The sequence below is a fragment of the Haemaphysalis longicornis genome, unplaced genomic scaffold, assembly GCF_048455015.1.
Source record: "Haemaphysalis longicornis isolate Haplotype H1 unplaced genomic scaffold, Haemaphysalis longicornis Haplotype H1 scaffold_12, whole genome shotgun sequence".
NCBI classification, from domain to species: Eukaryota; Metazoa; Arthropoda; class Arachnida; order Ixodida; family Ixodidae; genus Haemaphysalis; species Haemaphysalis longicornis.
The window spans coordinates 100,465,417-100,489,555 of NW_027526225.1; the positions used below are offsets into that span (position 1 = coordinate 100,465,417).

General features: G+C 43.8%; 1 protein-coding gene and 1 long non-coding RNA gene across 2 annotated transcripts in view; one reads left to right on the top strand and one right to left on the bottom strand.

The window, feature by feature from the left end:
- The window catches only part of LOC144163104 (uncharacterized), a 350,313-nt gene that overhangs the window by 24,082 nt on the left and 302,092 nt on the right, over nucleotides 1-24,139 (bottom strand). The gene's annotated exons all lie outside the window — the stretch shown is intronic.
- LOC144163101 (neprilysin-1-like) overlaps nucleotides 1-24,139 on the top strand; it is a 31,143-nt gene that overhangs the window by 4,611 nt on the left and 2,393 nt on the right. The window contains exons 3-11 of the mRNA XM_077693903.1: nucleotides 3,329-3,490; nucleotides 5,026-5,109; nucleotides 6,176-6,384; nucleotides 10,049-10,243; nucleotides 12,675-12,761; nucleotides 13,719-13,849; nucleotides 17,957-18,182; nucleotides 19,795-19,893; nucleotides 20,459-20,536. Coding sequence (XP_077550029.1) covers nucleotides 3,329-3,490; nucleotides 5,026-5,109; nucleotides 6,176-6,384; nucleotides 10,049-10,243; nucleotides 12,675-12,761; nucleotides 13,719-13,849; nucleotides 17,957-18,182; nucleotides 19,795-19,893; nucleotides 20,459-20,536 — 1,271 coding nt within the window. The remainder of the gene's footprint in view (nucleotides 1-3,328; nucleotides 3,491-5,025; nucleotides 5,110-6,175; nucleotides 6,385-10,048; nucleotides 10,244-12,674; nucleotides 12,762-13,718; nucleotides 13,850-17,956; nucleotides 18,183-19,794; nucleotides 19,894-20,458; nucleotides 20,537-24,139) is intronic.

Sequence of the window (24,139 nt, forward strand, 5' to 3'; positions counted from 1 at the left end):
TGGCGTCCTGCAGCCCCTGTACATTTCAACGGCCAGCCACAACGTGCTACCTGAGACGCCGTGCGAAACGGCGCGTTTACTGTGAAGTGTGACGCTTGCAATCAGTACACGCGTGGTCGTTACCCTGTGCTGGCTTTCCGTCCCGAAGCTCTAAATTAGGATCTCGTGAAGGCGACCATACTGTAACGGGGGATTCACATCGACATCTCCACATCGACCACATCTCAGCCCAAAAAACATTGCAAGCAATAACTTAGAAAATTTTCACGAAACATTACTATTCATGGCAGCTGAGGTGTCGAAGAACAACACAAAGGAACTATATGAGTGTTGTGTAGGTCAACATGGCTAACTGAAGGCCGGGTTTCTATAAAGCTTACGGTGTGTAGAGCCGAGGGAACGGTCTGAAATAAAGACCGAGCCTATTGACGCACATATAGGCACGCGCATTCACACATACTGAAGCTTTTCGGCTCATTCAGTAAACAGATCGTCAGCCTTCCCTCCGCACCTCGATGGCGTGCTGCGAGAGGAGCTACAAGGCTTACTAGACAAGGTAAAATTACAAAATGAAGGAAGCGCACACTACTGCGTAAGACTTGAAGGTAGCGAAGCTGTACGCAACCGTGACGACCATGACGAAGGTTTAAGTCCACGATTAGAGACGATTTGCTTTTTCTTCGCTGCCGCAACGACATTTATTGCATCATTGTTGCTACAAGTGTCAGCTGCCTCCATTTTTGGGAAGTGATAATCATTGCACATCACCTTTGAGCGGTGTACGCTATGACGTGTCTTTCTCGTTCCGAGCAGGTGTTGCCACGATTACGACGAACGCTGAATTTTTTCTCTTTTCTTCCTCAATCTTGGCCAATCTCCCAAAGTACGCATGCTAGGCCTGACAAACGTGCAACGGGGATGCTGTGTGGTCGCCGTGAGGCATGCATACACGAGCGCTGGGCATTTCCTTCGTTTTTTAGCTGCCGGCCGGTAGCCGCAATCTCGGCCAATCTTCCTAAGTTGTTATGCTTCCCTTGAAAACATGCTCGCGGGTCCCTGGGCTGTTGTCGCGAGGCGCACACGCACGAGCACTCAGTATTTTTTGATTTTGTGAACTGTCCGGCGGCCGTCGCCAGGCCTCCACTGACGTGCGCGCACTCGGCAATTTCTTAGTATTTTTATCTGCGGACACGAAAAACTGCGATTTGCTAAGCAGCTTCGCTGTTGAAATACACCTGGCCTCTCAGACACGCTGCCATGCCGCTACAATAGCTTTGTGGGTAGAAGCAAAATGAGTGGGCGGGGGAGATGCCTGGGGATCCCGTAATTGATGCCGCTAGTTGCTAACGCTTAGGCAGCAAAAATTCTCTGTGGTTGTAAAACTAGACGTCAGTTTGGTTTTACCGCTGAAGAACTAACAACACTACTCAAAAAGTAACATTAATTACCCTTTACAAATGGCATGTAAAAACATAGTGGGAATCAAACCTAGAATATAAAGCGTTGGAGTTCCACCATGCAAACTTTTCGCGTTTCATTCGCGGGGCGTACATGTTTTAAATGAACCCCATCCCCCGCTGGTTTATTTCCCCTCCTCGTCTTCCCCTTCCCCCGCACGGGGCGTTCGACTTCTCCCTTCTAAATAAATTCATTCATTCTGTCATTCATTCGAGGGCCACGAACTTAAATTCGTGGCTGCTGCCTTACATATGCGACATTTTATATATACGGAATTCTATCGTGCCACGCCTCCCCCATGGATGCAGCGCAAGTGGTGTGGAAAAGAAACTGTGAGATCGTGTTTGCCCTCACAATGAAATAGAAAACTTTGTCAGAAGTTGCTCTCTCCACACCACTATAAAGAGTCTCTCTCTCTCAGGTCATGGCGATTATACAGAGGGGACGGATTAGTGAAACAAGGCAGTCTAACCCTGTCACACGGCAAATCTAATGTTCAAAGCAAATGACATAAGCTGTTAATAATTTTCGGTTTGACTGTGAAGGTCTACACGGCGAAACAAATGTCCTTTGATAGTGATAGCGGTAACAATTAGCAAGCTCGCAAAATTACAAAGTTATTGTTCAAGTGCGTCTAGAATGTTTTCATCCAGAACAGTTTTTTTAATTAAAAAACAGGAAATCACCATTTAGGCGACATAAACAGTCATTGCAAGTCAAGACAAGTTCGCAAGGAATCCGTATCCGGGTAGCTCGCGCCCTGGAAACAACATTTCCTCTCCTTAAGTATTTACTTGTCTTTGTTTATATAAAAAACATGAAGGGGAAAACATGTTTACTGGCAGATTTTAGAAACAGTATTCTTTGGTTTTTGCTGATTTTTTTGTCTAGCTGAATGAGCTCCCCTATAGCTCCTTTACGCGCTAAATGCCATTTGCCTTGAATGCCACTCGGTATTCTCGTGTAGCGACTAACTAGTTACATTCAGAGGGAATGAGATTTGCTCTAAATGTCACTAGATTTTCTGTGTAACAGGGGTATTACGTAGTCAGGGATATTGGAATGCCACATCACCAGTTCACCGCCTCCCTAGTTTCCACGATATGTATGGTTCCACATAACGAAATGGAACAGCTGCAACGGAAGTGATAGGATAGCTGCACAAGGCCATGTACCCTTCAGCAGCTCTTCTAATGCAGGCAGCATTCGCAGGCGAGGACGGTAATCCTGGCTGTGGCTGAGAGCCGATCGAGCGACTGTGGCAGACCATGTTCGTGACTATACAGACAGCCGCAAAGCCCGTCCTCCAACGCAGCGCTTAGTGGTTACCACATTAAAATGCGCCAAACTTTGAAACCATCACGCGCGGCGATTATGTGTATTTTTTTTTACACGAAAATGTTTCATTCCGGGATTCACGAAGATTTCACTTACGTCACATCCGTCACGGAAATCACTCCAGTACAACGAGCGAGCAGTTTTTAATGGGTACACCCCGGCACGCAGGGTCTTCTTGCGGGGAAGCAACCGATAGTAGTAAAGAGTACGTTATACTTACGGTTGTTCATTCTCTGGTTTTTTTTAAACACGAAAGTGTTTTATGCTGGGATATACCAAGATTTCATTGACGTCATATTCGTCGCAGAAATTACGCCAGTACAACTTTGCCGAAGTGACCCACCAGCAGGCCGTCGCTCGCCAAGCACACCCACAAGACAGCCGCTGACCCGCAAATCATGCTCAGCTGTAGATTTTACTGCACATTTCACTTTCGTGTTTTACCGATTCCTATGACAGAGAAATCAACCACCATTTTTAGCTTATTTGCTTCCGAAGATGCCCGCTAAAAGGAGATCGTTTGTGTTTTCAGCACAGGAAATTAAGGAGTCGCTCAACCCGGGTGCCAACCCATGCGAAGATTTTTACTCATACGCTTGTGGAGGATGGGTAAGGAACCACACCATACCGGAAAGCAAATCGTACGACGGACCTGTCTATGCACTCATTGATGTATTGCAAGAAACGCTGAGAGGTAAAGTATCCCCGTTCCTGTTCGAAGAACGTGTGCGTGCAATTAACGTATACCCTGGTGCAGTAAGACGTAAGGGGATCCGCACGCGCAAACGAATGACCTGCAGATCGCGGCGTAGGTAAATCAGACGAATCGGCTGCTCCTTCGTGGAGAACGGCAGTTGCTAACACCAGCGCACCTTCGTAACCTATAAATACCTAATCACTATATTATTCCCTTGCGCTTACTATTTGCGGATTCACCCTGTGCGATGTATACGCCTTTAGACGGCTCGATGATGCACATTAATAGATAACTTTTTAAAGGCGAAAGTGATACTTGTCGAGGTTCGCCGAAGAACGCATGAAGCCGGTAGTGCTTGCCACACAAAACCGACAAAACGTTATTCTGAAAAAGTCTCTCGCGGTGCCGGCGCAGCGGGTAGCAATAATTAGACGTAGGGCGTACGCAAGTACAGTAAGAGCCCATTAATCCGACCTCTAAGGAGACGGCGCTACACATCGAATTGATGAAAGTTCGAACTAACAAAAGTGAAGCCCAAAAGCAGTACAATGCGATGATTGTGGAGCAGTATAGCATGACAGCAACTGAATGCTTGAAAAATAGGCTATTAAAAACCTGCCTTTTATGATTGCTGGCTAAAACTAGAACTTTTTTGCCTAACGAGTGAATGTAGCGGAATGTCTTCTTTTTGAGTACTGCAAGCTGAAGAAGAGACACGTAGCATTACATTCTGTCATTACGTCCGAGCGATGGCCGCATTGGGGCTTCGTCCGCCACCTCCTTGTGGTCAGTGGAAGCGACAGGTTTTATATTTTTGAACACAAAAATGCTGCCATCTGTAGGCGTGCCTTAAACTCTGACCGTGTCCCCACCGACGTAGTCCGCAAAGAAACTCCTTCCTAAACGTCGGCTATAGGGCTTTTAGATTTCTTTCACCTGATTTAACTTCTCTATTTGGTTTTCTGTCCTCTGTGGAGGCGGCGCAGCCTCATGCGAAGGCGGCGAGGTCGTTCCTGTGGCCGTGAGCCAGGCCCCAAGCTGCCAGAGCGGTGGGGAGTAGTTCGAAAAGTCATTGGCGGAAGCCCCTCGAGTTCGAATTAACGGGTTCTTTTGATGCATAGGCGTCTATAAAGACTTGGCCGGACCTATCCGTAATTATCTATAAGTTCGAATGATTAAAGTTCGAGTGAAGAAGCTTTCACAGTATACAAACCCTATTCCAGCATTGCTGCATTATTTTGTTCGAACTTTTATTCAAAAAGGAAGTTAGCTACGTCCCTGATGCATTTGTAAAACAATTACGGTAGTAATGTTTGCTGCAATCTCAAACTTCTAGAACATTGCACTTTTACCGCGTCTGTCCTAAATATAAGTGATTGTAAATGGTACCCTTATGCTATATTTGATTTCTTTCTAGTTATGCTGTATGAGTGTGAATGTTTCAAAGTTTCAGCTTTTCTTGACGTATACACATCCATGTGCGATAACTGTTACTTTTTAAGCTAACAATATTAAAAATTTTTTGCTTTCAGATATATTGGGGAACATGACCGTTGTTTCCGATCACAACCAGAACACAACGGACAAAGTGGCCCTGGCTTACAACGCTTGTATGGGTAAGTGACTAAAGTATAGAAATTGTAAAAAAAATTTAATGTTCTTACGCAGCGTAACTTTTAAAGAGACAACGAAGTCAGAATTAATATCTTGTGTAATTTCAAAGAACCAGCCTTTGCTCTTCAGTAAACTCTGTTGCAGCCTCAGAACACTCTTTTTTTAACAAAAGAAGACCGATACAAAATATTGAAAATTTCTCAAATTTTGAAGCCACAACAGTGACATAGCACGATAATTCTTAAAACAAAGTTATTCGTGTATTCACTGGTCGTAATCTTTCGAAAGGTGTGACACAACGAAGCTGGAGGCATCAGTGCAATCGCACAGTCATGTTGCATGGCGGACGCTTTCTTAGGCGGACGCCAATCGCACAAACACGTACCTGTGACGTCACAACAACCCGGCGAAATTATCTGTGACATCACAATGACCGGGAGAAAAAGTGGGTGTGGTGATGTCACCACTGGTCCCTCGGTTTACCTCCTTAATATTTACCATACCTGTTGGGTTGCCTCGTTGAAACAACAACGCAACCTTAATATTTGAGTTGAAATTGGCGGAATTGTTAATAAATCAGAGAAATGTTTTCAGTAAGGCAAACGTGCGTTTTTCCTTATGACTTCTTTATTCGTGTTGTCATGGCACTGTAGTGGGGTTTAAGCGCAAAGTGATTTAACCGTAATGTAAAAGCCACAACCGTAACTATTGAGAATTACGAATGCTCAAAACAAACACTCCTAACTATAACTTCAGGAAAACATACAGTCAACACTCGTGTTTTAAGGGCTATCATCGGACGGTAAGTGAAATAAAGCGCCAAGATATCGCTACGTTCGCAATGCCAAGTTTTCTATTTTCTCTTAAATACATGATTGTAATGGGTTGCCTAACCCTTCCAACTAATTTTCAATGTTAACTTGACGAGAGGGCAGAGAGGCGTCTGCTTTCTTATAACATGCCTACCAGTGTTTGAAGACGCATGCCACTTAAATATGTATGACATGATGGCTGATACCTAGCCTAAAACTATTGGTCGTGACCTTGCGTACACACTTGGTATTTTAGCTGTTCCAGAAATGGGCGACCAGTATAACGTGATGTGGCAGATAATGAACGATTCTGGGCTGTCTGAGTGGCCACTCGTAACCAAGGAAGAACAAGGGCCTGTCAAGGAGCTAAATTTGACAACGGTACTTCTGGACATTGGAATTGGTCCCATCCTGCCGATAACCGTTGAAAGAGACAGCACGTGTATAACTTCTTACGTGATCAAGGTAGGTAAACCATCCTAATTATGTACCCTTACTTTAGCGACGGAACGACCCCAAAAATCGGCGTAACATACGCAGGCTTGTGAAGAAAAAGTGGCAAGGGCAATAGCGTGGGTGTCGGAATAAACTCACGAAAGCAAAGCAGGTGACTTGTGCTATTGCGGGCATACGCAAAAGTTATATATCCTGGAGTTAAAACAGTCGAATGGTTTCTGGGATTGCCAAGATATCGGGTTTTGGAGTCAGTGTTTATTATTTATTTATTTATTTTCAATACTGCCAGTATCGAGCGAGAGCATAGCACGTGGCCGTTCATACAGTTCCAGCAGGAAGAACAGCAATAAGCCTAACACTGACGAGCAAAACCAAAAATAAAAAGAAAAAAACTGTACAATAGAAAGGTGCCAAGCATTTGCACTTCACATACAGTTCCGCTGAGTTATTCATCATCATCATCCCCATTAATAGTTTCCCTCAAAGGGCCCTTGCGGGTGCCGAACTATGATACTGCGGGTGCGGTATTGCGGGTGCTGGTAAGAGGGTGCACAAAAATAATACAGACATACAGACATGTAAAAAGTGTAAAGGGATACCGGCATGTCACGTTTTGGCATAGTCAAGACCTCTGCAGTTGACAATCTGAGAAAGCCTCTAAATTCCTTTGTTTCCGCCATCCAGTACACGGGTGAATGCGAACGCGACGGCTCCATCCCCTTTTATTTCTTTTTTGATTGCCAAATAACGAGAAGAAGCAAGAACCTGGAGTTCTCCGCTCACACGAAGCCGACGCCCACCAGGCGAAAAATTGAGTTCCGACCGGTGTGCGTCGGAGTCTGATTTGAAGGCGTCGTTACGTAAACCTAAAGGCTGCGACTGTCACAGATGTTCTTGGGTTGACAACTTCGAGACGTACTCCAATTACACTACACTTTGAAATAGATTTCAAGCTGCTGTAACTCTGACCTTGCTGGCTGTAAAAAGAGATTTCTGCATCTGTTGATACATATTCATTGCGGCACATAGTTTTGAAAATATTCATTGCCATCAACACCGTACTTAGGTCCCCTGTAGGACGAAGGCTTCTCCCCTTAAACTCCAACCACTCTTGTCCTGCGCTGCTCGAGTGAATTCTTTGTGGTTGTTTGCATTTATTCGAGAAAATTCTTACACATGTATTGTCTCGGGTGACAAGGCTAAAGGCAGAAAAATGCCTGACGAGGCCACGCCACCCTTACAAGGCATAGCGAAGCCAACCAAATGAACATAGCAGAAATGAAGCAAATAATAAATACAACAGCACAAATCTTCTGAGATAACAACCGCTTTTTGCTAACACAGTTCAAACTCCTTACACAATATTCATTTGATTTTCAGGAAACTGGAGACAAACAAAACATTTTTAAAGATGAATGACAAAATGCAACATAACTAAATAAAAGGAAATACACAATATACAATATTTTCTACCAGATACAAATGAAATTACAAGACATTTGTACTTTATAAAGGAACAGGAATAAGACATTCGTCTAGTGATAACGCATACAACAGATGCTACTCGGGAAAAAGAAAAACGTTTTTTCTCTTAATTTTAAACCCTTGTAGCAAAATAGTAGTTTGAATTAGACCAGATATTGTAAGGTACTGCTTCAATAAGTGTGGTATTTGTTAAACCGACAGCTGGTCGCCATAAGTTGTCCTAGCACGTGTTTTCTATCGGTTGGTTGCTTAATCCATAGCGACTTGTTGTGATATTTTATAGTGAATATATCGCTGCTTGTTTTGTATTGACGATAAATGTCTAGCGCCAGGTTATACTGTCGTAATTTGCATGCTTTAGGGGCTGTAAATAGGTTGCAGTTTTGTGCTCCAACAATAATTAAACGACAAATTTATTTTGCACTCCTCCATTTTAGTTTAAGGTACTGTTGTTTATTATGGTCGAAAATAACGCAAACAATTCTAAATAATATAAGGACGGCCCTCAAATTGAACTTTGTGGAACTCCGCATTTAATGTTTTGTGTGTTTGAATTTACATTATTTATTACCGTATATTGGCTTCTAGACGACAAATAGCTTTGTAGGAGTGACCAAGTCGTGCCAGGGTTGCCATAGTCAGAAAAGTATATCATATTGAACGCTGTCAAACGCATTTTTCTAGTCGAGAAATATGCCCACTGTTAAATTTTTCTTTCCTATATGTCCAAGTCGTGGAAGCGTCCATCCGCGCGCGCGCACTTAGAGCACCGAGCCGAGCGCTTATCTAGGAACACGATGGGAGGTCAGCGTCAACTTGCAGGCGCGCAAGAGCGCGGAGAGCTGAGGGGCTCAGGTACAAAAGGTTAACTTCTGGTACATGTGCGTCCGCTTCCCCAGCGCCGCAGTCCAGCCCCGCGCACGGAGCGAAACCATCGGCCGCCCGCAAAGCAGCCGAAACGAGGGGGGGGGGGGGAGCAGGGGGGGAGCAAGGGGGGGGGGGAGAAAAAAAATCCGCGTCGCATGAAGTCGCGCACATAGAGGAAGTGATGTCACGCTGCTGCGTCTCTGCTTGGGGGGGTGTGGTCGGCCTGGGCTTTACGGGATATGTTTTGGGAATACGCAGCCCGGTGTCCCCTGCCCATGATCCGCCGATACAAGCCGACCTGAATAGACACGACCCAAACAGAAGCCGATGACGTTCCCTGCCCAGTTCTCCGGAGTGATTCCAAGTGCTTTGAGTTTCGTTCATGGCGTCGGCGGGCCTCACTGTCCTGAGGCCCATCATCATCATTCGATAATCGCCATCAACGGCGGCGGCAAGGGCATCACTGTGAATATTCATTTCATCTTCACCGTGCTGGTTCATTGACTGGGACCTCGACCGGGACGGTTGGCTTCACCGGGGGGAAGTGTAACGAGAAGAGGAAGTGGGCAGGGCAGCGTAACGCTATGGTCATCCCATACAGACGAAGATGAAGACGGTTGGGGCGGGTCAGTGCTCGAGCTGTGATGGCCGAATCGTAAATAGGTTACATCTCTTTTGTAAATAGATCACTTCAGCACCTTTCATGGTTCATATCATCCGTCCTGCCGCCACGTTTGTTCCATTTTGAGTTTGAGTTTGATCCCGTCAAATGTCGCACGACGAGACCTAAATGCCATTTCATTCATGGCTTGGTGCGGTGTGGCTGGTCATACTCGTTTTTTATTCGCAGACCAGATTTTTGTTTTGAGAAGCATGCTCGCTAATACAGAAAAACTGGTGACCCGGACTAAAACAAATGCAGAGCGACTACCCGGATTGCCCATGGCTATACGCCGACTTCTAACACTGTTTCTTTGTCCTGCCGCCACACAATCACCTTAATTACCCTCGTACCTTCCTTCCATCGATCTGTTTCCTGACTTGCCGGCCAAGCCTCTTCACCGGAGGACCAGGTGACCCTGATACGTCAAACGACCTCCCTACTTGACGGTTAATTTGTTGCCTGTATAAAGTTTGTTGCTACTACATGAAAATTTCTACAGCCACCAATTCCGGGGTTTAGTAGCATAGGAGTTTTAAATTGTGATCCTTCTGCCCCATTTATGAAGGCTCTCATTTTTCAGGATATCCTTTCCCGCTTTTAGAAATCGGCTGAACGGGAGAATTTCAATGTGGTTAACATGTTTCCTTTCTCCTTCAGTTGTACGAAATCAGTTTTTGGAAGGTAGGCCGCAATCAGCTCATACACCCTGACGAAGAAGATAACAAGGCCATCATTGCTGCCTATAAGAAGGTTATCAAAGCAGCGGCCAAGTTTATGAACCCAAACATCACCGAAGAGCACGCGAATACACTTGCCGATGACGCTGTTGCCTTTGAAGGAAAGTTGGCCAATGTAAGTACGCGTGTTTGTTTTCAGTCGCTGTATTTGTATTGCCTGTGCTATTCTTTTCATTATCATTGTGAGTGCATTTGCTTAACTCCGCAGTAACATATACCCAGCCTTTCTGACTTGTAATTCCTTTAACATGGGCCCGCAATGCCCCGTTCAGAGAGAAGAATAAGAGACGGTCACTTTATTGTCTTAAATGGGTAGTATCAGTGTGAAAATGTTAGTTGATGAACATGTGGCGAGGCTGATTAGCGTAAGCATTAGCTGCTAAAGGGGAATTGCTAACGCGGAGCACCCAGTGTTTTTTTATTAGTTTTGATGGTGATAGCTGCATGCTAATGGTGCAACGCCAACTGGGGCACACTGCGCCGAGAGATTGGTTAAAGAACAGCGATGGAAAGTTAAGTACTACAATGCCGAGCAAAAACATAAGTAAAATAAATCAAAGACAAATGTGGATGGCTGGTGTAGAAGGCCAGATTGGAAATATGCACTAAATCGATTAACTGGTTAAATTTATTACCAGCCGTGCGTGAGACTACAAATCACTTGCGGCGCATCTGCCCTCAATTCGCTACTTTACAAAAAACTGCAGCTAGCTCCTTGCCTCGTCTCTAGATGCTGCAAGTGCCTGAAGATATATACGCGCGCTTGGGCTTTAACGTTTATATTTCTCTCTTTTTTTGTTGGGTGCTCGTCCCTTTCTTTGCGGTTTTTCATTTTATTTTGATTCATCGTTTACATTTGCAGTTTCCTTTTCAAATTTTGTTGCCGTCCGAACACGGCTTGCAGCATTGCCTTCCACCTCATTCTTAACGTTCGTTGTTTGGTCCTTCGGTGTTATCCCCACGATACCCAAGATACGTCACTCTAGTCTACCCATATGCGTAGCAAGCCCTGCTGCCAGGAGGACTGTCCTCACTATTTCACATAAAAGATTCTCTCTCTCCCTCTCTCTCTCGGTAAATATATATATATCTCGAAAAGCAACCTCAGTGAATGAAACTTCAACGTCGCAATAGTTCTCTTAGGCGTCAATGAAATTTATAAACAAAGTTAGGTTGTAAATTTAGTTTACAAATTAGTCTATAATTAAAACATAATACACGATTTATAAGGTTATAAATTATATAAGTTTTAAAAAAATGGCATTTTTTGATCCAGAGGAGAATGTATTTTTACGACGAAATGTTGAAAGAGAGAACGTTCATAGAGTAAGCTACGCTCCAATAGTGGAAGAAAAACAATTTTAAACGGGTCTTAAGCGCCAGGGCTACACAGCCCACCAGCCCCATCATAAGCGCTGTAGTGGAAGACCAGGAATAACACTCGAAGACTTTCTGCCGGGAGAGTTGCTATACGTCGCATTCTACAGTACATGATGCCGCAACTAGAGCTATTCGATGTAGGGAGTTGCGAAACTCCGCCTCAAAAAACAGGCCCGCACCTGGGGCGTCCCAACTTTCGATCGTGCGTACGGTGGCGCCACTGTGGCCACCGCATGCACTATCCCGAAAACACATTAATTATTCAACCTTACAATTTAACGTTAAACGTTACTTTACAGATGCATAATTTTAAATTTCGTGCTTTCATAGGCTGCTCAGTGCATTTTAACTCCAGTTATTGTGTTGCGATTGTTTCTGTGTCTGCGCAATCGCCTCTACCTTTCAGCGATTTTGTGGTCACTCGGGCACCACATAGGTCTGTAGTACTAAATCTGCAGTTGCCGCTCTGCCTCCAGCACACTGTATGCGGAAACTAAGGCAGCAGCTGATCAAGTGGTTCTAAATAATATTTTCAAGCCTGCGTAAAGTCATCGAAGCAAATTTTCAACTCCTATTTTTGCCGCCGGAAGACCACAGATGACGCACAGCAGACGACAATGCGCAAGCCAAGCGACGACGCATTTTGAAGACCTCACGGTCGCATTTCGTTTACAACTCTGGCTTCGAATGCATATAAAACACCTGCATGGTCGAGCACATTGGGCTTCTTGGGCACAACAAATTTACCCAAGCCCCACAATGCCATTTTGAGACTTCGTCATCGTGCGGCGAAGCCCGTTGTATATTTATTTGTCACCAACAGATGGCGCTGCTCCCCAACAGATGGCGCCACTGTACGTAAAATCCAAAACAGTGGGCCAATCCAAGGGCCGGTTTTTGATGCATGGGGCTTATGGGGAGTTTCGCAACTTCTATATCAAGTAACTCTGGTCGCAAAAAATTGTCGGGTTTCTTTTGAGCATCAGCCATTTTAATATTGTCAGCAGCATCATAGAAGTCAAGGATCAAAATGTAACGCGCTTGCCCACGATAGAAAAATTGTTTGGTTAACACTTTAACCAGTTGGATCTCTTTTCGAGCGTCATTATCACTTCCAGTTTTTGTCACCGCGCAAATTAGTCGTATCGGGATATTCAAACTTCCAGTTTACTTCCCAACCGGGTGAAGGGCGTGATTTCCTGGCAAATCACCACAGAACAACGATAGGTGTCCTGCAGAAAAACTTCTCCCATGTGAGTACATTAATGTATACTTAATAAAAATGGTTACCCTATCGAAACTGTACAGTGAGAGCTTATGAAGAAAACTGTACGCGCCACTTGAAAATCTAAATAGCACTGACCTTATATTAACCCCCATCGCTTGAACGGCACAAGAAAGCCCGACAAGACTGGGTGCTGACTAACAAAGTTTATGTCGCCGCTTTCGTGCTATATACCTTGCGAATAAACAAAAAATAATAAGAGGCGAAGAAAAGATTTGGTGATTCAAAACGCGCCCATGCCTACACAGAGGCAACATGGGCGAAGATAGCGTTCATCGATTGAGGTATTCGTGCTCTTATTGCAACAAGTCAATTGTTGCCACCCTTACAGACGAATCATTTCGCCTGTGGATTATGTAGACTTCGAAGATCTCTCTCCCGCAATGTTCTTTGTGTCCGAAACAAAACGCGCTTCAGGAAAGCCAACGTTTTTGATGACGATGATGATGATCGTTGGTGAAGGGAAACGCAGTTGAAACGCGTTTAATCTGGTCGAAAGCCAATGTTTTCAATGTCCAAAGTCAAAGCCCAAAATCCAGACTGTTACGCCCAAAACACACCCCAAAACGCACCGGGCGTTACTCAACTTGCACAGTGGGTCTTCACAAAAAAACATAGAGCGACTAAAAAAAAACGGTTCCCGTCATAGGAATCGAACCTGAGTCCCTCCAGCCATAAAGCCGACGTCTATCCGTTTGAACCTTTCTGACAGGGTCGAAGCAGTTTGGATTTTGGACTTCGATTTTCTGAAGTTGTCACATTAAACCTTACTGAACAATCGGCATTGGTTCTATATTTGTAAGCTGTTTTTATCGCAGACGTGAAAGTATTTAATACCTCGACTCCCCTCAAGTTACGAAAGAATAAATCTTCCGTAAGTAAAGATATCCTATTCATTTTCACCTGTTGGTGCCTTGTCGTACAGTTTCCGCTTCTAGATTTATTGAACAAGCAGTTCAATACAGTTAACCTCACCCTGAACGAAACTGAGCCGTTGGAAATAAGCGTTTTGGGTTACTACAGAAGAATGACGTCGTTCTTAACGGAAGCCAAACCGTGAGTATATCATATTGTATTTCGCTCCCTCAAAGATATCGTTTATACAAAAAATCAAGTTCCTAGGTTTTACGCGCCCAGGCTACGCCGTGGCTACGGGGCGGGCAATAGTGGAGGGCCGCCAACTAATTCTGACCCCAGGAACCAAAATCTCGACACACCAGCTCTTTCGCTTTTATTGGACTCCATCGTGAAAGCCACCTCCGCGGCCCAAGCCCAAACGGCCTACTCGAACTTTAGCCACTCCAACTGGGCCACAATGGTCCTTAAAGTTCACGCCGGCATTGAAGTGGTTCCTTAACAGAAAATGTAATGTATTGTCACTATATGGGCAAGAAGTGTACAGTAAAACATTGCGCTTTACTAGTAACTCCCCCGTGCCCCCCAAAGAAAAAAGCTGCATGGCACGTAGCCTCACTCGAGATCGCTCATGGCCGACATCTTGCAAATACACCTTTCGCTTTAAAACATGGTTCGCGTCATTGGTCGTGCTTCCACGTATCAAAATGGCGCTAGGGTTTATAAAGATATATGGGGCCCTATGGAAGTCTTGGATAAAAGGCCATTAGTTCATCGTACTGTGACAAAGAATCTTATATTGCCCCTGAAAATGTCTTTAAGCACAGCATCTGCAGCAGTGAAGCGGGACTTTAAGGAGCTCGTTATTTAGCGGTTTATACCAATACATGGGGTGTAGGTATTCATTGCAATTGTTTAGGTTGTATTACCTTCGAGGGCATTTGCCAAAAAAATACAATAAATGTAACTGTATTACATACGGTACAAGAATTGGTGATCAAAAGAAAGGCTAATGCGTTGCTTTGTTATAAAGCACGCTTAAAACAAACAAAAAAACTCGTGTCCCGCGCGAATAAATGCGACTAAATTATGCTTTCAATCGCCAAAACACACGAGCTCTTTTTGAAAACGACGACCTGCCTGACACCGAATGCTGCATATGTCCTTGTTTCTCTACAAAGTAAAGAACTGGTGGGATTGATTTGTGCAGTTCCTGCTCACACAGGGAAGTGGATTTTCCGAGTGTAAATTATCATGTGTATAATCATGTCCTGGTTATGGGATGATTTCTTTGTGACGTCTTATAAATCCTGCAATCCTGGTAAATTCGTAGAGGTAAACGCAGAAACACTGAAATCTATACGTATAAAATGAACTGCCCAACTACTGACTGAATAATGTATCAACACCCAGCCGTAATTGCTGGACCTAGCGACCTTAAAATTCCAGAGTATATTTTTTTCGTAGCGTAGATGCTCCCCAAGGCGGGATTTTCTGAAATAATCGCCATGGCAGAGAAAAATGGGGCAATTACGCTTTCTAAAACTTGCTCACCCGTTCCGACATTGAAGTGCTTTTTGCTGATATATGTAGTTCGCAAAGTTCTCTAAAACGTAGTTTTAAGGTTTTGCCGTAATTGGAACTATAGACGCGAATCTCCACTTCGAAGCAAATTTGGTGTTTTTAAAGATTTCCCAATATATGTGTCTCTGCTTAGTACACAAAATTGGGTTGTGCTGAAAAATGTTACTCCCACAAATGCAGACAAACCATTTTAAGTATTTTGCCCGGTGACACCGCTGACCCGGGAAAAAAGATTTTTTTTTTTGAACTTGCACCCTTCAAGGGACAACGATGCCTAACTTTAGACGTGAACGCCAAGCAATCTGATACTTGTAGAAACTTTAAATTTGAACAAAACATTTATTTTTTGGTGTAAAAGCTAACTACAGCTGAATTTTAAAAATTACTCAGCTGAGAGAGTGAGAAGCACTAAAAAACTGTTGTTGATTCCTCTGTCATAGAAATCAGTAAAACACGCAAGTGAAATGTGCCGCGGCATGTTCAGCTGAACATGATTTGCGGGTCGGCGGTTGTCTTGTGTTTGCTCTTGGCGATCGACGTCCTGCTGCCGGGTCGCTTCGGCAAAGGTGTACTGGCGTCATTTTCACGACGTATATGACGTCAGTTAAATCTTGGTTGTTTCCCGGCATAAAACACTTTCGTGTCAACAAACAAACAGCCCTAAGTATAACGTACTCTTTGGCATTAAACGTTGCTTGCCCGAAAGAAGACCCTGTGTGCAGGGGTGCACCCCTTACAGGCCGCTTGCTTCGTTGTACTGGCGTCATTTCCGGGACGGGTATGACGTCAGTGAAATTTTCCTGTATCCCGGAATAAAACTTAAAATTTGTTCCAGATGTTCTTGTTTTTATTGCTGGTACGTCGAGATATTGACCTAATTTTGTTGGTACAGGTAGCCAATAGAAATGTGTAAAGACCGTTCTAATAGATAGTTTCATAGCAGATTCATAACAGATGGTTTCAGCTGCAGGATGGCGATGTGCCTATTTATTAGGCGTAGCGCTACACCGAAGAGTACAGGTAGCACGGCGAGTCTCAGCGAAGATGGCTGAATCATTCTGGCCCGCGAGCGGTGGACCCACACCTCTGCGTCGTCGCCTTCGAACACCTGGCTGGCCAGGAAGAGGGAACGTAACACTCGCTGGGGATTGAACACTGCACGGCGACCACGCACACCACAAGCAGTGGATCGCTGCTTGATGAATATCCACGTGACAATATGAAACAATGATTTGTGGCAAATTACCTGTTTTGGCGGATTTCTCAAGAACTATTCATCCCATTGATATATCAAATTTGTTTTGTGTTCTAAATCCTGCGCGCAAAATTGCCCAAAGCTAATTTCAGGATTTCGTCCCAACAAGTGCTAAAGAGGTGAGCAGGATTTTTTTAATTTACACCCCTCCAGATGTGATTCATTACAATTTTCCCGCTTATCATGTGACTCGCCATCTGCTGGGAATTTCTAGAACCACACGCGTCCTGTAGGAGCCCATATTTTGTAGCCAGAGCTACAATTGCCGTGTCCTCGCCGTTTCGTTGTGGCCAGTGGCCGCACCGCGAGCTGAGCGGTTGCGTAGCAACCGTCGAAGCTGGACGCGCCGATCGCCGCGCCATCTGGCATGACGTCAAAAGAGAAGCCGGTACAACCGCATTGCACAACATAGGAAGAGGAGGCGTTGCATCGTATATATCCATTTCAGTCACCAATTATTATATTCACTGCAGAAAAATTCCATACTTGGAGGTTTAGCATTCTCAAGTTTCTAGAGGTAAGAAAAAAAAAGTTCAGTCGCTCTAGAATACTTCTTACGCTAATGGCGTCGCGCCCTCATGCGGAGACACCATTACTCAATCCTAGTTTTCCCTATACAAAAAATAATAAATATCCTGAGGCAGCTGTTTACAAACAAGGCGGTGAAATAATAATTTGTTCACATGAAAGAGGTGTTTTTAGCCTTTATAAATGATTTACGCCGCAGTAAAAGAGAACTTAGGACGGCAACACACCGGAGCTCCCACAAAATTTGGTGGCGCCCATTTTGAAACGATGTTTATGAGTGCAGTTCCGCCATTCCACATCACATGGTGTTACCTTTCACTTCCGTAGGTTTCGAACATAAGCCGCACCGCTCTGCAGCAGGAACTTTCTTCGTTTTCACGAGGAAAACGACGAAGAAAGTCGCGTCTCCATATGGAGACACGGTGACTGAAAGGGATATAGAAGGGGCGTTTCGGTGTTACTCGTCGTACGATATGGAACGTGAGTCGGTACGAAGCTAAACGATAAAGATGTAACCGTACAGAGAACCAAGGTAAACAATAAAATTAACCGTACCTGTCACTACGCACAAACAGGCAGAACTGAGAATTTTTATCACAAATCGGTGACAGATGGGTATCCTTGCTACCTACCAGATAATACTTCCCATGAGTAAATACTTGTTCGAACGCCCCATTCTTAATTTGTACAATTTGTTTCGGGACAGTTCGAAGAAAGCCCGAGTTCCAGCCGTTTCCCGCAACCACACACCTCAAGGAGGAGCCAATGTATTAGCAGCAGGCAAAAGTTGCTACATTTCTAATTGTGTACCACTCCGAAATAAGTAATAGATATTAAAACAAGTTTTATACGCATACCTGTAGTTAGTATAGCGGCCCACCAGCGCATCACCGGCTACTGAAGCTAGTTGGGGATAAAAACCCCGTGACATTGTTTTTCAGCTCGACGATATTCAACTACATAGGCATGAGAAAAATGCTCGATTGGGCTGATCAAGCATCAGAGGATTTCAGAAAGGCTGTTTTTGAGCTGCAGAAGGCACTATGGGGAGTCAAGCAGGACACACCAAGATGGAAAAATTGCGTCGATCTGATGAACGCACAAATGAAAGAAGTGACTGGCTACCTGTACGTAACAAACAACTTTCGCGAGGAAGCAAAAATGGAGGTAAGACTATTCGCAGGGCTGATAACTGGCCTCATGGTTCTTATAGAATTAATCTTTACTCACCAGCTCCTTTCCACTGCAAAAAGCAAACCCTGACCGTGCTCTAAACCTTCTAAACAATTGTATTTATTAGAAATATCGACAGTTTAGACTAAACAACAAACCTTGAGCAGAAATAAAATAAAACCATGCGTACCGCCTCTATTCATACTGAGCCCATCGCTTTCTTTTGTTTCTTACGAGAAACATTACAGACATATAAAAAAATCAATCTATTCAGGCGAAGCAAATTTTTTTTAATTAAAATTATTACACTCTTGGATCGATCAAAAACAGCTGCTTAATGTATCTTTGGGCCTGGCTAAGGAGGAATAAACTATGGTTAAGCCCTTCAAAAACGATAGGTATAATATTTCGCCTCAGAAAAGTAATGTGTGCTGTCATAAACGCCCTCTTCGAAGCACACTGTATCGATAGAGACTGGGAAATATTCGGCGAGTACGGTTCCAAAACGGTTTAAGCTGGACAACATACGTAATTAACCTAAGCATGGAGCGGGAACCACGGGGTGTTTAAAAAACTGTAATTTTGCCGCAACGTAATGAAATTACTATAGTAATGTATGTGCGTTGTCGATCTTCAAGGTAATATACCCTCAGTAACCTTGAGTAGAAACGAATATAGTGCATATTTTTGTGGCGACTTAAGTGGTGACGTCTATGTCCTTTTTGTTTGTTTAAATTCATTTTTTCTTCGGAATACCAAGCTGATAAGCTTGGTATTCCGTAGCAAGAAATGAAGAATTTCTCAGTAGATATGAATACCTCCGAAAAGTTCATCCTTTAATTGCATATATCGTTTTATTTGAAATCGGCTAGGCCTTTTTAGATTGCTGCAAATATGATAGGAGAATAAGATTTACGATCCTAATTAGGAAGCTTACAGCGAGAACAGCTGCAGACAATACAAACACGAACACACCAAACAAGAACCGCTCGAAGTGGGCAATCGCTTATCAATTACCTTGTATTGTTAACAAATCGCCGACAAATGAAGCTGTAATAGTAAATTGAACAAATTAATTAAGGCCATGGTGCTTAATACGCACACAAAGATGAACAGGCAGAATAAAAGTGGCTCTGTTTATGACCTTTTTTTGTAATGCACTTTTTTAAAGTCACAGCTTGCGCATTTCCTAGGTACGATTCTTACATTTACAAGTTCTTTTTTCTCTTGATGTTACTGAAGCCAATTCTTGTGCGCCATTATATTTAAACAGGAGTGATTATGTACCCTCAAGAAATCCTTATTTTTTACTTTTTTTTCGAACTTTTTATCCACAGTGCGTAAAATGCCGTTCCTAGTTTTACTGTTTCCATTTGTAACTACAGAGAACAGCACACGGACGCGAGCCTGACTTGGTTTTAGCTCATGCACCTGCAACAGACCATGAGAAGTCTGTTGGAATTAGCTTTTATTTCACTTTTCATTCTCTTAGCCAGATTTCTTATCAGATAATATAGCGCAAGCATAAATAATGACGCCTCACTCCCGCAATCGCGGCTAGCAAGTAAGCAGTGTATTTTTTGGAAAACTATAATCTGCTTTTCAGGTCGAAGATATGATTGATGCGTTGAAAGACGCTTTCAACGAAACTCTCCAAAAGAGCACGTGGATGGACGCCGACACCAGACATGAAGCAACCTTAAAGGTACGAAAGAAAGCACAGCATGACGGCGCTCACGTGCATAGCTATTTTTTGCAGCCAAGCTGTCTATACTACAGAAAGGTCACCAGAGGGCGCTGCAGTCTTTCCCATCGGGACGCATGTCGGAGCTTCCATTGTGTCCAAATGGTGACTTGAAAATCACCAAAAACAAACGGTTCCAGATAAGACAAAACACAATTCGATCCCGAAGAAGGAGTACAAGAGTATACCTTTATCTCATAAACCGCGTAACGGTGTACATTTAAAATGTTCGTAGATGCGTTTACTTCTGGGGCGTAAAATTTTCTCATGCGTTGGTTCTTTGTTCGCGATTGTTCTTTTTGATGGTTTGACGACCTATTCGACACGCTTTCAGCGAAGGTTCGACGAACTTTTAGCTTCCCATAATCTCTCAACATTTTAATGAAGGAATGGTAAATTTTTGACACAAAACTAACAAGGTCGACGAATTTTGTTTCAGTGGCAATATTAATCAAAAGTGCTGAATTAAACTATCTAGAAACATTTTTGATTCCCCTAAGATCTTGAAGGACATTTCTTTTTATAGGTACAGGAAATGCGGAGAAAAATTGCTTATGCACAGTGGTTACTGAACTCAACCTATCGTGACGAGATGTACAAATACGTAAGTACTCGTCATTCTGCTACGTAGTCCACTGAGCTGACGCACTCAGGAACTGCTTTTGCGTGCTTGTTTGATTTTTCTCTACCGTCGCCTGCAATGTCACAGACATAGGACAGCAGTCGTTGTAAATAAATAAATAAATAAACATTTAAATAAATAAATAAATATATAAGGGGCGTAAAAACAACAAGCCAACACGTTTTTGCCCACACAAATCATCCAGCAAGCGGTAACTTGCATTAAAAATATTAACAACTCCCTGAATGAACAGAAAATTGATATTGGCATTTTGTTAGACATAAGCTTTTTATTCCGTAGATCACGCAATACAAATGACAGACTGGAACGCGAAGGTTTCCGTGATAATAACGAGTTTTAGCTGACGGTTTTTGACGGTCCGCTCCGCTTTGGCAGCGAGCGGGAGCGCCATTGCGCATGCGTGGCGTGCTTAGAGGCGAAAGGCATTGGCTCCGGTTGTGCTGAGTGAGCCGCCGGTACCGGAGCGAAACGTCGAAAACGGTCTGCTATAACTCTCTAATATACTAAGCTTCCTTCAAAGCTATCTACAATACCATCAGCAGTATGTACAGCTAAACGCAGAGTGATCCGACTTCCTTCCCATGACCCACGGCATCCCACAGGGCTCCGTACTGGGACCTATTTTATTTTTACTGCACATAAATGATCTTCCACTTTGTATTAGCAACGCACAAAAAATAATCTACGCTGACGACACAGCGTTACTAATTTCAGAAAAGTAAATGAGATACTGAGTAACGTAGTAGAATGCTTGTCATAATAGACCAGCATGAAACGTATGCAAAACTAAATATATTACATTTTCATCCCCAAGTAAACACATTGCGAAAATAAACCTAAAGTTATCAATATCTACAGTTACTGAAGTTGAATCCCACTGTTATCTTGGTGTAATATTGGAAAAGGAAGGCGTTATAAAGCGCATATATATAACATCTGTTCGAAGCTGAGCACAACCTGTTTTATTCCATATATCAAGCACAACCTTTCCCCTTACGAACGTTAAGAATGCGGTTTTTCAGCACATTTCCCTGTCATTTACGTACCGTATAGAGCCATGGGGGTATACTTGTCCATCGTACCTAGACACCATCATAACATTACAAAAAAGAGCTGTCAGGAGTATAACTTTTTCGAATTGTACGGAACATTGTACTGCAATACTGAAAAAAAAATATTTGTAATATGCTGTTCTTAGTCGTCATAAACTACTAAACCGCCTGTATTAGCTACGAAACACTGAAAATAACAACCCTCTCCCAAATGAGTTATTTATGGCCCCTCTAATAGAAACCGTACACTAAAAAGAAAGAATTCCAACATTCCAGGTCTCAGCAATATATATATCGTAAACATACAATAACCTACATTGAAGAATTCTATGGAATAGCCTTCGCATCACTGTGGAGCAATCTACTAAGTTCTTCCTAGCGTTAAAAAAGCATATCGAAAAAAATGAACCTGTACCTTTCGTATGATCAACAATTCAACACCTGGGAATATTTCAACCTGATTCTTTCAATTCCTCTCTCTTAAAGGGACACTGAAGTGAATTTGTCAAGCTCCCGTTTTTGCTTGCACTGCGTAGACTGGCTCAAATTAGCACACTTTTCATCGTTTATCCGGTTGACAAATCGGTAATTATTTTACAAAGCGCGAAAGAAGAAAAACTACCATGCGCGGTTTGCGGCGGCCGCACCAACTAAGGCTGTGACGTTGAGAGGAGGGGCGCCGTGATTGGACGATGCCCAAGGTTAGCAATCACACAAGTTTCGGTTTCGGTTTCGGTTCTGTAAAACATAACCAATGGCTTTGTTGGATGGGCATTCTCAATATCTCAGTAATCATCGTACCGCGCTTCTGCCATGTTGTCGGCTGTAAAATGCACAAGATAAGCCTCCCAGGACGGCTTGTAGTCGTAGCATTCACTAGCCGAGACCTACGCAGTGCATGAACGCCCTCCGCGTACCCGCAGACGCCCAAATGTCATGCGCTTTTCCCCCATATTTGGAGCTTGCCTCCCTCATGCCTGTATCGTAAAAAGCGTGTTCGCACCAGGCCAAGGGTCTGTTCATTCTGGCCTGTGCCCACTGCCTGCAAGCAGTCGGTGCTTATGGCAACAGCACGCCAACGAGAACTCGCTAGCGCGCCAGTGCCAGCCTGCGCGCGTTTTGTGAACTAGTTCGTGTAGCCATGAACGTTGCGGCCCCAAAAAAGGTGAACTCAATATAGAAAACATCGGCGGAAAACAAAAAAGTTAACTTACAAAAAAAAAACAAAGCATGTACCCGCGGGGATTCGAACTCGTGACTCGCAAAACATTTGCGGTGAATTCCTGGCGCCCCAGACTGCTAGGCCACGGAGCGGGACGCGTTGCCTTGCTAACATAGGGTATATATTGTACAACCGGTTTACACTTTTATTTAGTTTTGGCATTTCAAGCCGCTTAGGTGACTATTTGTTGTACTGCGATCGTGCAGTAAGCGTCGCCCGAGTTTCCACAGTAGCTCACGTCTAGCAATTGCATTTCGTAGACGGAAAAGCGTTCGCAGATGCGTAGTCGTGCTGCTGACCGCTGTGCTTGTTCGCCCAGCGCAAAAAAGTGCTTCCCGCGCCCTAGTTTTACGCTGTACGATAAACATATCAGTTGATTTTATTTGCTTAGTACCTATATTGACTTCGCTGACTCTTCTCCCGCCTTCAAGAGGCCTTATATTTTCCTACTGGCGTACCAGTCAGCGAAGCGTCGCATGTGCAGCGCTTGTGTGAAGCGACCTTGACTTGGAGCTAGATACAGTGTACAAACAAACCAAGTAAAGAAAGGCACATTCTTCCATTCACAAACATGTCCTGGCTTCGTTTCAACTAAGCGAACGAATTGCGACCAAGCAATTTTTTTTTAACCTCCTTGATTGCGACGACCCGCCGGCGGCCGGCGGACGAAACGCTGGGCCGACTGACTCTGTCGGCCGGGGAGCCGTGCAGTAGCGCAGCCGTGGCGCAGCCAATTGCCAGCTCATCCCCTCCTGACGTCACACGAAAACGCCACAGAAAATGGGCGAGCGTAAAGAGAGGAGGACAGCGTTTTCGAATTAGTTTTTCTACTAAATAAAATCGCGTAAACGCGCCTAGAGTGGTCGAAACATGGCCTGGGGACTCCGGACTACAATTTGCGCTAGTAATCCCGCAGTGTTTACATATCACTTCAGTGTCCCTTTAATTCCCCTAGACGACGGGGAATTTGTGGGGCCCTTCAAAGCTATCTACAATACCATCAGCAGTGTGTACAGCTAAACGCAGAGTGCTCCGACTTCCTTCCCATGACCCACGGCATCCCACAGGGCTCCATACTGGGACCTATTTTATTTTTACTGTACATAAATGATCTTCCACTTTGTATTAGTTTCCACCTTTCCACCTTCCACCTTTTGTTTTTGTTGCTTCTATATATTACATTATTTATATTTTATTATATATTATATATATAATGTATTATATATATTACGCATATATTATTGCAAATCCTGTACATTTGGTTTATGTCTTGAAACATGAGTCAGCGTT